The sequence below is a fragment of the Protopterus annectens genome, chromosome 10.part0, assembly GCF_019279795.1.
Source record: "Protopterus annectens isolate FY-2018-M chromosome 10.part0, PAN1.0, whole genome shotgun sequence".
NCBI lineage: Eukaryota > Metazoa > Chordata > Ceratodontiformes > Protopteridae > Protopterus > Protopterus annectens.
The window spans coordinates 1678258243-1678272295 of NC_056744.1; the positions used below are offsets into that span (position 1 = coordinate 1678258243).

The window sequence follows — 14053 nt, forward strand, 5'->3', positions numbered from 1 at the left end:
CAATTGACTAAGTTTGTTGTTAATGCTAAGGATATTAAGTTGAGCTATTCTGAGAGAGTTACCTAATCTTATAGAGGTAGAAACATCATTGGATGTTTGTTTTTGTGGATTATTGTCAATTTATGGAATTGGGCCAGGATTAGGATGAATGTCCCCATCTAATAGAAGATGTGTGGAATGTTTTAGCAAAGTCTTTATAATTTTAAAGTACTTGGGTAGGCTTGTCTTGCTGGGGAAGTAAGTAACATGGGAATATCTATGAAACATTGGAAGTAGATAAGCTGAAGTAGAGGTTATGTTGCTGTGGGAGAAGGAGTTGAGATGTGTAATTGGTAGAGTTTGCCGGTGGGGAGATACTTTATAAACCAGAGAGAAGTGTTCGTAGAAGGTTAGGGCATAGGGTAAGGTTAGGAATATTAATGAAGAAGTAATAAGAAGAGAGTTTTTGAGGATAGACTTATGTAAGTAGGCCATTTGAGATAGTAGGGTTAAGAGGTTATGTAAATTGTTGGATAAGGTAAAATAAGAGATATAGTGTGGTAGAATATGTCAGAGGAGGCTTGGGGGAGGGTAGTAGTGAAGATAAAGGTAGAGTAGAGGGGTTATTGTCACTTGCAATAGAGTGGAGATGATTAAGGAGAGAGTTAGATTAGGTGTGGAGTTGATAAGTAGGAGTTTAAAGTGATTGGGTGAGTAGAAAAGTAGGTGTGGCTAGAGAGGTATAAGTTTAACAGCACTGGGGTGCGTGAGAATTGGGGGTAGGGTAGGGGAGTGGAGTGAGCCCGTAGGGTGAACGGAGCGGGTCAGAGCAAGTAGTGGAGGATCCGGTAGAGACAATCAGTGAGCAGTAAAAACCCAGACAGAGAAGGTGGAGCAGGTAAGTAGCTTCTAGTGGAGCAGGTATGATGTAGGAAAAAGGATAGTGAAGAGGGAAGAATAAAAAGAATAAAAGTCTGCTGTAGGTAGAGGATGAGAAGAGTACGGACTAGGAGCAGAGAGAGAGTATTAGGGGGAATAGCTAGGCAGCAAGGCAAGGGATGAGAAAATAGGAAAAAGAATGTAGTGAGCTGAAACTAGCAAAAGTGGGGAAAAGAGTAAGGGCTCTAGGCCAGATTAGACTGCCACCTAGTGGGCAGAAGGATTATTACAACAGGTGACCAAGAAAAGGAATTTAGTAGGTAGGGAAGGATAAGGTAAGTGGCGAGGGGAAAACTATCAGGTAATACTGGTCAGGGAGAGGAGTCTGGCTGCTGGCTTTCCTGACTTGGTGGCAAAATTAGTTTACAGAGTTTAATTAAAAGACAAAACACAGAATTGCTTACAACATGGGGCAATGGTGAAACATACTTTGTCAAATACTGTACAAACAGGAGAAAGTACTGGGGCAGCAGAAAAACATGGTCCAACTTGGCAAGGCCTGAAGCAGATGAGGGGGTCCTTAGAAGCCAGGCAGGTCCCTTATTGCAGGGTAGTGGGTAGAATGCTAGGAGGGTAGGAAGGTAAGACGAAAGGGTATTAATAATGTATTAAGGCAACAAAAAAGTAGCTTTAGTATACAAATAAGATTAGGTAGGTCAACAGTTCTACTAATAATAGTAAAAATACTATTATACACATTAAGAGAAATGCTCTGATAAAAGGCTTGGTTAAAAACGTCCAGTCTAGCAACAATACAAACAACCTAAAACACTTCAGAATTATACAAGTACTGGACTAGGTATAATATTTAATATTAGGCTGAAAATCGGATTGCAGAAAAACTGTGAGCATAGACAATGGTGTTCAGATACATATAACAGTGTAGTATAACAATGGAGAAATCACCAAGTTATAGTAGCCATCAAAAAAACAATCCTCAGTAAGAGGTTGTATGAGATAATTAAATAGGGTCAGGCTAGTTCACAAAGTAAAGAGCAGGTAACAGCCACTTGGTATATTAGTAGTAACTCCCACGGAGGATAGGCACAAATCCACCTTACAATTAATTTTAGGAGTTTTGGAAGTATCTCCTATGGAGGTAAATAATTAGGACTCCTTACGTTTAACTGTTAGGAATTTTAGTAATAGTTCCCACGGAGGATAAGCAGTAGATCACCTTTCATTTAACTCTTAGGAAAAAAGATTAGCAAAATATTAGCCATGCAGCGCTAGCTTATACACAGTTACGGTAAGCCGTACCTTAGAGAAATAGAAGGAAGTTCAGGCACGCTAGGCAAACAGAAAGACAAAAGACGGAATATCTATATAACAGTAGTATAGGGCTAATGCAGTGTAACAATTAACAAAGCATAACTTCTGATTAATCAGAATGCTACACATAAGCTAACTCACAGAGATCACTTTGAATAGTTGTGCCGTGTGGTTCTTAATTTAAAAAGGCATCATGATATCATTTGTTGTTTTGAGCTAGTGCAACGGAGATAAGGTAGTTGGCGTTGTACTGTTTGGATGCTAAGATTAGTTCAGTACATTACCACATTTAGGGGAACTGACCTAATACAAAAAAACAAAGACATATATTCTACAAACAGAGCAAATGTATTAGGAAAAAGAAAAAAAAGAAGAGTTTCATAAGAGCCAAGCAAAACATACCACTTAACCTTACCCCCGCCTAACTTAGCAATTGTAATTGAGCAGACTGATACAAACACATGGATGGAGCAGAAATTCATGCTCTACAGAACTGCGCAAACACAGTCCACGTGGGAGAAAGCACAAACCAAGTTGCTGCCAGCGTTTCTACAACTGAAGTAGAGAGGATGCAAAACTAACTACATTAGCTAACTAAATAAGTTAAAAAGAATGAGTCACTTTAAAATGCTGAGCACAATACACTAAAGGCATCAGTGGATATGCAACAGTAATATATTAGCAAGTTCTGCAGTTAAAGTACCCTTTTCTTAGCTACACCAGGTAGCTCTAACAAATAATATAACTCAGCAAAGACAAATAGTTACGACAGCACAGAACAGTATTGGGTGAAAACACAATGAATAAACATCACAGAAAATGTAATGGTACTTACAGTTATGAGCATTATTCTGGGTTCAGGAGCACGCAGCAGCCAGGAAAAAGTACAGGTAGTAAAAGAAAGGCGCCACAAAGGCCTTCCCCCCTATATGCCCTAGGGGCAGGATATGAGGTGGGAGTGGGAGGAGGCAGAGAACAGAGGGGGCAGGTAGATAAGGGAGGGACAAAGTAACCTGAGGACAGTTAACAAGGAATGGCAGGTGATTTCCAGGTATCGTGGGAATTCAAAAGTAACAGAGAAATGCATACATTAAAAGAGAGAAGTGGATAGCGGTAAGTGAGGAAGTAAAAGTGAAGTGGAGTATAGTTAGCAGTAGAGGAGAGTCTTAGGAATACTAAGGTCCAGGTAGAGGTGGTGGCCAAAAGAGGTTGTACAGCAAGAAGTGGAGGATTCAGCAGAGAATCAGTGAGCAGTAAAAACCCAGAGAGAGAAGGTGGAGCAGGTAAGTAGCTTCTAGCAGGTATGATGTAGGAAAAAGGATAGTGAAGAGGGAAGAATAAAAAGAATAAAAGTCTGCTGTAGGTAGAGGATGAGAAGAGTACGGACTAGGAGCAGAGAGAGAGTATTAGGGGGAATAGCTAGGCAGCAGGGCAAGGGATGAGAAAATAGGAAAAAGAATGTAGTGAGCTGAAACTAGCAAAAGTGGGGAAAAGAGTAAGGGCTCTAGGCCAGATTAGACTGCCACCTAGTGGGCAGAAGGATTATTACAACAGGTGACCAAGAAAAGGAATTTAGTAGGTAGGGAAGGATAAGGTAAGCGGCGAGGGGAAAACTATCAGGTAATACTGGTCAGGGAGAGGAGTTTGGCTGCTGACTTTCCTGACTCAGTGGCTAAATTAGTTTACAGAGTTTAATTAAAAGACAAAACACAGAATTACTTACAACATGGGGCAATGGTGAAACATACTTTGTCAAATACTGTACAAACAGGAGAAAGTACTGGGACAGCAGAAAAAGATGGTCCAATTTGGCAAGGCCTGAAGTAGATGAGGGGGTCCTTAGAAGCCAGGCAGGTCCCTTATTGCAGGGTAGTGGGTAGAACGTTTGTCAAATACTGTACAAACAGGATAAAGTACTGGGGCAGCAGAAAAAGATGGTCCAATTTGGTACGGCCTGAAGTAGATGAGGGGGTCCTTAGAAGCCAGGCAGGTCCCTTATTGCAGGGTAGTGGGTAGAATGTTTGTCAAATACTGTACAAATAGGAGAAAGTACTGGGGCAGCATAAAAAGATGGTCCAATTTGGGAAGGCCTGAAGTAGATGAGGGGGTCCTTAGAAGCCAGGCAGGTCCCTTATTGCAGGGTAGTGGGTAGAACATTTGTCAAATACTGTACAAATAGGAGAAAGTACTGGGGCAGCAGAAAAAGATGGTCCAATTTGCCAAGGCCTGAAGTAGATGAGGGGGTCCTTAGAAGCCAGGCAGGTCCCTTATTGCAGGGTAGTGGGTAGGACGTTTATCAAATACTGTACAAACAGGAGAAAGTACTGGGGCAGCAGAAAAAGATGGTCCAATTTGGCAAGGCCTGAAGTAGATGAGGGGGTCCTTAGAAACCAGGTTGGTCCCTTATTGCACGGTAGTGAGTAGAACATTTGTCAAACACTGTACAGACAGGAGAAAGTACTGGGGCAGCAGAAAAGATGGTCCAATTTGGCAAGGCCTGAAGTAGTTGAGGGGGTCCTTAGAAGCCAGGCAGGTCCCTTATTGCAGGGTAGTGGGTAGAATGACTTATGAGCGTTATTCTGGGTTCAGAAGCATGCAGCAGCCAGGAAAAAGTACAGGTAGTACTTTGTTTTTGATGCTATTTAACAGAGAGATTCTAAAGGTGGCAGTTCAAAAGGGAGGGAACTGTTGATCAGCAGAGCTGGAACATAGCTTTGCATGATATTGCTAGCAAGTAGAAGAAACACAATTAAGTAGAGGTGGTACAGGGATTTTCCTCTGTTTAGCTGCAGGAACTAATTTTATGATGTGAGATGATTTGTTTGCATGGAAGTACTCTAAGTGTGATGGCAGACTTCAACGTTTTCTAGCAATCAGTTTGGAACTAAAGTGGTATGCTTTATGGAAAACATGACAGGGATGGAAGTTTGTGCTAGAAGGTATGAGAATGGTAAGGTTGCAGCAGACTTGTTCTGAGTTAAAATATGAATTTTCAAAGTAGCCTAACAGAATGAGAGAAGAAAAGTACATAAGAGTCAGTTGTTGGTAGCTTGGCCTGAAAGGCTTTTATGGTAGAGAACGTTTTTGTCAGGTACTGATGTCAGCAAGCTAGTAATGACTTATGATTGGCTGGTTAAAATTAGAGGAAAAATAAGTCAGTGAAGGTGTGAAAAGTATTATATATGAAGGAAATAAAGCAGAGTGGGATGGAATGGGGCTAGGGTACATGACTAAAACAAAGCCAAGTGCAGCAAGACAAAGTGAAATGGGGACCCTCCACAAATAATTCCAGCAAAACAACAAATTGGGGAAATGTTATCAGACAGTCGTTTCTAACAGATGATTAACAACTAAACAGTTTCATCTAGGCCAAATAATTCAGGCAGGAGGAACATGGGAATAAACCACCCAATACGGTCTGTATCAGACCAGCAAATAGATACTCACTAAATTCAAAATTTCAAAACAGTAACATGCTTTTAATGCCATCATAGCACAGCAAAGCAAAAATTATTCTACATGAATGTCTGTACACTCTGAACTATGAGAAAACTGTTAGAAGCACACAGACTTCTTATAAAGACACAGAGCTAAAATATTCTGCCTTAACAGTTTACACAAACAACATTATAGAAGGTGACAGGCCTTTCTTAATACCTGCTTAGCATTCCACACAGCAGACCCATTTATGGTGATATGAAAAATGCAGGTACACATGATAATACAGAGAAGTATTTTATTTTAAAAAGCTGTACATGAACTGCACCTTTCAGGCTTGGGTTTTATTTCTCAGATTTCAAACTGTGTTTTTGAAAAATTACTTTAACGAAGCCAAAGTTTCTTTATCTATAAAATGAGGTATAGACTTCTAACAGGTCACACTTGGTTAATAAAAGATACTGGAGAAACAAACTGCCAGTCCCTCATGGGATACTGCCTGATCACAGTATGTTATCCATGGGGTACCCGAGGATAAAAAATGGGCATCAACTACCCCTAAGGAAACAGCCTATTCAAGGGGTGGCTGTTTTATGCAGAAAAAGAACAGATGGTCAAAATGTCACGCAGTACAGGAAGAGAGTTTAAAAACTGAAAAGAAACATGATGTTATAATGTGATATGTAACTACAGTAGCAGAACAAGAATGCTAAATCAGAGAGAGAAGTGCTTATGCTTGAGAAAAATCATTGTGGACAAGAAAGAGTTGGATCACTTCATACCATACAGGGTCAGTGGAGAGAGATGTTAATTTTGTAGAACCCATTGGAATATAGAGAGAGATGCTACACACCCTCACCAAACAAGAGTGAAGTGCACAGTTCTGAATTATTCAAGCACATTTTCATATTATACTTATAACTTTCAGAATAATGAACTCACTTCATAAGCCAGCTCTCACTTACCAACCGAAACACAGGTTTCGTAGTTCTGTACCATCACGTGTCTGTACAGCTCCTTATCTTGTTTCCTTAACAACTTCCACTCCTCTTCTGTGAAAGTAACAGTGACATCTTCAAAGGTTTCTGGTACCTGAAAGGAGAAAAATCCTCTTCAGTGTTTATTATATTCAACATATAATGTGCGGTCCTTCAGCAGAGACAGCACTATTTTTACTTTCTTCATTTACTGGGTGGGGGGCCTTTCAGCCACATGCTTGGTACAGAAAACATAAAGTTATAGATCTGGTGATGCAGAAAATCTGGCTTGTGGACAATTCAATTAACACCAGTCTGTGGAGCCATATATGCAATTGAGAACTAGTGGGGAAAATATATATACATACAGATAGAGAGATATACACACACACACACACACACACACACACATATATATACGTGTGTGTGTGTGTGTGTATATATATATATATATATATATATATATATATATGAAACATATGTGCACATAAACATACACACACTTAACAGTGTGATGCTTTGAAAGCTATACAACAATCTAATGTTTCCTTGTTCAGACATCTGCCATTTGAGGTAGAATAAGCCATGTCACTGTAAAACAAATCTGTTACTCTTGAGAGTGACCGGATAGGATTCCCTGCATGCACAGGCCTGAAGCTCGGAGATGCTTTGCATAGAGTTAATGACCATCAAGGACAGTGTTTTCTGCCTGGCTGCATGGTACAGAGGGATGGAATCCTTATTGTGAACCACATGAGTGGGGTATGAATACTGGTGCTGTCACTTTAGGAGTAGGGCAGGTAGGGGTAATAATGAAGGGGCATGTCCCACTCACCTCTCCTAGAGGAGGAGACAGTTGATGTCACTCAGGATGTGCACAAGGAGATGTGATTTCTCCATTGTAGACTAGGGAAACCATCTTCCTACCCTGAGGGAAGAAGGTAGGGCTGCATACTGACAAAGTCCTTTGCATAAGTACAGAGGTCCAGGGTCATCACCCCATTGCATGGTCCCCTTCTGCTGCACTAGCCAAACATCCATGGGTAAAACACAGCATAAGACAAAAACCTCTAAAACCACTCCTGAGGGATATCTATATGATGGCCCCTCTCAGTCAACCATCACCCTGATGATGGGGAACAAATGGGTTACTTGATCAGGAGAGCACTGCTGATCGACAGATAGCGAGAGTAAAGAGTGCAAAAACATGGAAATCTTTTCCAAAAAGCAATGACCAGACAACAAGGAATAAAAACAAAACAGTCATTTAAACTATTTACTGTAGCCTGACATCACAGCTAAATGGCTAGGGGATTCACAGTTAACAGAATATAAAGGTAAAATAACTGCATTAATTATCAGTTGAACAATAATCCAATAAACAAATACCAATACACTCCAACCTATAAGAAATTTCCTACAAGATACAATGCCAACTAATTTTGATACTAAAACCAAATTGAAAAGTAGTATGTTTCAAAATATACTGTGATTCAGTTTTCAACTACAAAAGTTTTCCCCACTGTCACCCTACTGTTAGAATATACTGTTAGTATATAGGGCATAGAATGGAATTCCAGCATGAAAGACATTAATATGGGTAGCTACAGTACTGAAGACTGAAAAGTCCTCACTCCCTAATGTATATTTGTAATCTAACCGTACAAGAACACACAATTTGTATGGAGACTCCAAATCATTTGTGGCCACAATACCATACAAATTGTGTGTTCTGGTGTTAGAGGACATCACTTTTGCAAATTGTCAACTAGCTCTGCATCAAACTTGTTAACATATGCCATCTCATGAAAACTCTAAAATATGGAGAAAATTCAATATGTGGTAAACTAAGACTGTCCAAATCCTGCTGGTGTGGTACTGCTAAAATCTGAGATCCACCTTTACACTGTGTCAGAGCTATTACTTTGGAAAGAGAGTTCGGCAAAAACTTGTTAAGATCTTGTGGGACAATATTCCAAGAACCCAGTATTCAAGTTCTATCCCTATTCATAAGAGTACCCTTAGTAGCAAAAGAGGAAAAGAGGAAGCAGGTGGGGGGGGGTGCAAATTATCAACAGCTAAAAATCAGAAGTTATGTACTCACCATAACGTTCCATCTGAGTAGGTATCTTCATTTGTCTGCAACCTTTGGGATACGGATCCGATCTTGGATCCGAGCCAGCAACTTTTACCACAGCATAGATCCGAGCTCCTAGCTCCTCCCTTTACCCATAATCCCCTGCCAACCCTAACTGACCTCAGATCAAGTTTGCCCGATATAAGCAATGTTATTGTGCCCCGGAAGGGGCTTATCCAAGACAGATCCTATAGGTCAGGGGGAAGGAGGGGGGATGGTTGCAGACAAATGAAGATGCCTACTCAGATGGAACGTTATGGTGAGTACATAACTTCTAAATCTGAAGTAGGAACTTCATTTGTCAGCAACCCTTGGAACAGAGTCCCCAGCTACCTGAATCCTGGGTGGCCTTTATGGAAGAACATTCCGGAGCACTGCAGAGCCAAAGGACGCCCTACCTCTGGAGACAACATCCAGTTTGTAATGGCTGATAAAGGTATGAGATGAAGCCCAAGTGGCTGTGGAACAAATATCATCTAAGGGGACCCTAGATTTAAAGGCCACCGAAGCAGCGACGGCCCTGGTAGAATGAGCTCGGACTCCCTGAGGTGCAGGCCTTCCCGAACTCTGATACGCTAAGAGGATACAATTAGCTATCCACCGTGATAGTGTAACTTTAGAAATTGACTTGCCTAAACTTGTTTTGGCAAAGGAGACAAACAACTGGTCAGATTGCCTATGACCAGCAGTTCGATGAGTATAAAAATGTAACTGTCTGTGCACATCCAAGGAATGCAGTTTATATTCTCCTTTATTCTGGTAATGGGGAAAGAACACGGGAAGATTAATAGATTGATTAATATTAGCTTCCGAAGAGACCTTAGGCAGAATGGACGGATTGATCCTGAGGTAAACTCTATCTGGATGGAAGGATAAATACGGCGGCTTAACACATAGAGCCTGAAGTTCAGAGACCCTTTTAGCTGAAGTAATGGCCACTAAGAAGGCCGTTTTCCAAGAGAGATATTTAAGATCAACCGTGGCCGTTCCTGGAAATGGGGGCTAGTCAAGGCTTGGAGAACCAAAGACAAATCCCATGGGGGTACTACCTCCCTGACTGGAGGTCTGAGAAGGAAGGTACCCTTGAGGAAAGCTTTACAAAGTCCAGTGTGGTGACCCCATTGCATGGTCCCCTTCTGCTCCACTAGCCAAACATCCATGGGTAAAAATACAGCATAAGACAAAAACCTCTAAAACCACTCCTGAGGGATATCTATATGATGGTCCCTGTCAGTCAACCATCACCCTGATGATGGGGAACAAATGGGTCAGTTGGTCAGGACAACACTGCTGATCGACAGATAGTGAGATTAAAGAGTGCAAAAACATGGAAGTCTTTTCCAAAAAAACAATCACCACTGAGCAAGGAATAAAAACAAAACAGTCATTTAAACTATTTACTGTATCCTGACATCACAGCTAAATGGCTAGGGGATTCCCAGCTAACAGAATACAAAGGTAAAATAACTGCATTAATTATCAGTTGAACAACAATCCAATAAACAAATACCAATAGACTCCAGCCTATAAGAAATTTCCTACAAGATACAATGCCAACTAATTTTGATACTAAAACCAAATTGAAAAGAAGTATTATGTTTCAAAATATACTGTGATTCAGTTTTCAACAACAAAAGTTTTCCCCACTGTCACCCTACTGTTAGAATATACTGTTAGTATATAGGGCATAGAATGGAATTCCAGCATGAAAGACATTAATATGGGTAGCTACAGTACTGAAGGGTGAAAAGTCCTCACTCCCTAATGTATATTTGTAATCTAACCTCAACTGGGTGTACAGCTTTTCCAATGTACCATAGGGAGGGAGAGCAATTACACTATATAACATACACCACATTACTGTTGTGCAATCCATATCCATATATGTGTATGACCAATGATGTTCAGAAATGTTACATTTAGCCCACAACAAATGCACTTTACAAGATCCACATGTATACAGGCTCTTCACATCACCCTGACTGTGAGACTCCAAATCATTTGTGGTCACAATACCATACAAATTGTGTGTTCTGGTGTTAGAGGACATCACTTTTTGCAAATTGTCAACTAGCTCTGCATTAAACTTGTTAACATATGCCATCTCATGAAAATTCTAAAATATGGAGAAAATTCAATATGTGGTAAACTAAGACTGTCCAAATCCTGCTGGTGTGGTACTGTTAAAATTTGAGATCCACCTTTACACTGTGTCAGAGATATTACTTTGGAAAGACAGTTTGGCAAAAACTTGTTAAGATCTTGTGGGACAATATTCCAAAACCCAGTATTCAAGTTCTATCCCTATTCATAAGAGAACCCACAGTGGCAAAACAGGAAGCAGGTGGGGGATGCAAATTATCAACAGCTAAAAACAATCTATGCCATCTTTGGACACTGTTACACTACACACACATTAACCTATTTCTCAAATTACTATAGCATCTAAAAATGTGATCATTGGTTTTGTAATAACACAAAATAAAATTCAGAAAAAGATACAAGATAAACAGAAAATTATCAGTTTAAAGTCAGTAATAAATCATATTTACCAAAGGAGAACAAGGAAAAAACTGTATTGATTATCAAAAAAAGAGAATGATAACCCTGGCCCAAGGTCCTGTGGGATAAAGCCTGATTGGGTATCATATTGAATTAACAGCATGATGATGGAGGGACCAGGCAGGTAGGACTGGACTGAGTGGCAGATATCAGCTCAGACATTCTTAGGGGTGTGGGGGGAGGCAGGTAACTTGACTCATTGCAACATCAGCATGAAGAACCTGTTGAGCTACAAGCTACAAGCCGTGTCTTGCTTGGTCAGTAGGCTGCCATGCACGGAAGTGTGCAAGCAGCTCCCAAAGGCAGCCATAGCAGAAATGTAGTGCCTGCTGTGGGGTAGTGTGTTAGAGCATGCTCCTCAGGAGAAGAATGACAACACTAAGTCACACCAGTGACCCTGATTTCCTCATTGGCCCTGGATGTGGGTCAGGGGAGAGCCTGGGATCAGTGAAGGTGGGTCCAGTAGACCCAGTAAATGAGAACAGCTGTTGGCAGCTGATGGTCAGCTGTGGGGAGCTTAAAAGGAAAAGACAAAGATGTTAGCACATTTATAGTCAAAATCAGCCCTCCCATCCCCATTGCTACACTTATGTTCTGTAAAACATATTTTCTATCAATACAAAATAATGTATCTCATTTAATGTACATGATCCACAATTACAATGTGGCCCTTTTTGTCAGATACCCTTACAATGTACTCATGTTTTGATTTTATAATAGGTTCCTAGTTTGGTACTAGGCTATCGGCCCTAGGGCCTATACAAACCTAGCCATAACAATTCCCTGGATATTTCTTCCCACAATATTTACTTCCCTGGACCCCTGTCTAGCAGGGTGATTGATGTGATCCCTGGGGTGAATTTCCTATTTCCCAACCAATCATTAAGGTTCCCTTTGAAGATGGCCATGGAGGCGCTCTGCTTGACATATACGGGCAGTCTATTCCAGAGTATGGGGAGTCTCTGGGTCAGGAACCTATCCCTCCAGCATATTTTGTTCATTGTGATGACAAGTTTAGACTCCTGGAGCATGTGGTTCTGAGGGATTGAGATTTCTTTAAGTATAACATGTCCAACAGCTCAGGGTTTGACATGGCCTTATAGGTTCATACTAGGCTATCTGCCCTAGGGCATTTATAAGCCTAGCCAGAATGTATTTGGCTTTCGCCACCCATTTTAAATTTATTTTGCTATGCCCTTTTTCGAGGTTAGTATACTGTGCCTCTGTCTAACAGTGACACAGAAGTGATATCCGGGGAAAACCTACGATCTCCCATCCACTCAAGATTCCTCTTGAAGAGAGTCAATGAGGGACTCTGCCTAACCTGGACTGGGATTTTATTCCAGAGTGAAGGGAGCCTCTGGGTTATGAATCTGTCCCTCCAGCATGTCCTATTTATTTCAGTGCTGAGGTTCAAGTCTCTCGAGCACGTAGCTCGATGGGATTTGGATTTTCTGAGGTGCAGCATGTCCATTAATTCCGGGTTGGACATGGCTTTATACGTCAGGCACAGATCGCCTCTGAACAGGCATGCCACTGAGTAGAGCTGGAGTTTCTTTAACCGGGCAGCATATGGCATCTGTTTGAGCCATTTGATCCTCTTGGTGAGGTACTTTTGGGGTCTTTCCAGTTGCTGCAGGTGTCTGGTAAGGTATATCCCAAAAGGGGCATTGTACTCAATTATGGGCCTGATGAGGGATGAGTAAAGAGGCACTATGTCCTCCCCTGATCTAGATGTGAATCCCTTCATGATTAGGTGGGCTATATAAAATGTTTTTCTAACCACTTTGGCCACGTGGTTGTCAAATGAGAGATTGCTACCAACTTGGGTCCCCAGGTCCCTAATTACTTCTTCTGTACTTAACGGATTACCACCTATGCGATTTGTGGGCACTTTGTTTTTGCCAAAGGGGATGACTATACACTTTTTGGCATTTAGCTTGAGGCCATGGCTCTGGCACCAGTTGTCTGTTTCTATGAGGCCCTTTTGGAGGATGCTTGTGTTGGCTGGAGGGTCGATTATGGCTGCCAGGTTGCAGTCCTCTGCGAACTTGGTCAGCCACAGTCCTTCTGTGTTGGCCTGTACCACCGAGAAATATATACCGAACAAGAGAGGTCCCAGGACTGAGCCTTGTGGGATACCACTTGTAACTGGTTTGGAGTCTGACATGGCTCCAGCAATTCTAACCATGTGGGTTCTGTCCTTGAGCCAGTTTGCGATCCATCTAGTGACATAGGGGTTTATATTTAAACTGGTGAGCTTATCTATAATGCCCGAGTGGGGTATTGTATCGAAGGCTTTTGCGAGGTCCAGGTAGGCTGTGTGGAACACCTTCCCTCGCAATGGCCTTGGTGACTGTTCCAAAGAAATCAACCAGGTTTAAGAGGCAGGATCTGCCCTTAACAAAGCCGAACTGGGTAGGATCCAGTGTATCTAGGTCCCCAATATCTTTATTTATGAGGTCCATGATGATCCTTTCCATAGCTTTGCAGACCAAGCTAGTCAGGCTTATGGGGCGATAGTTTCCAGGATCCGTTGAGGCACCACCTTTATGGAGAGGGACCACTGTTGCTGTACGCCACTCTTTGGGCACATATCCTGTAGTAAGGCTGAGATTGAACAGTAGTTTTATGTTTGGGTTTAGCTCTTCTTGGAGTTCATGTAGGACGCAGCCCGGGACACCGTCTGGTCCCATTGATGCTGTGTTTTTTGCTTTGGAGAGGCGGCTCTTACCTGAGCATCTGAGAT

The 14053-nt window shown here is 41.5% G+C and overlaps 1 protein-coding gene across 1 annotated transcript in view; it reads right to left on the reverse strand.

The window, feature by feature from the left end:
* Positions 1–14053, reverse strand: part of LOC122814414 — a 156891-nt gene that overhangs the window by 61977 nt on the left and 80861 nt on the right. The window contains exon 4 of the mRNA XM_044086997.1: positions 6594–6720. Within this exon, the coding sequence (XP_043942932.1) occupies positions 6594–6720 (127 nt within the window). The remainder of the gene's footprint in view (positions 1–6593; positions 6721–14053) is intronic.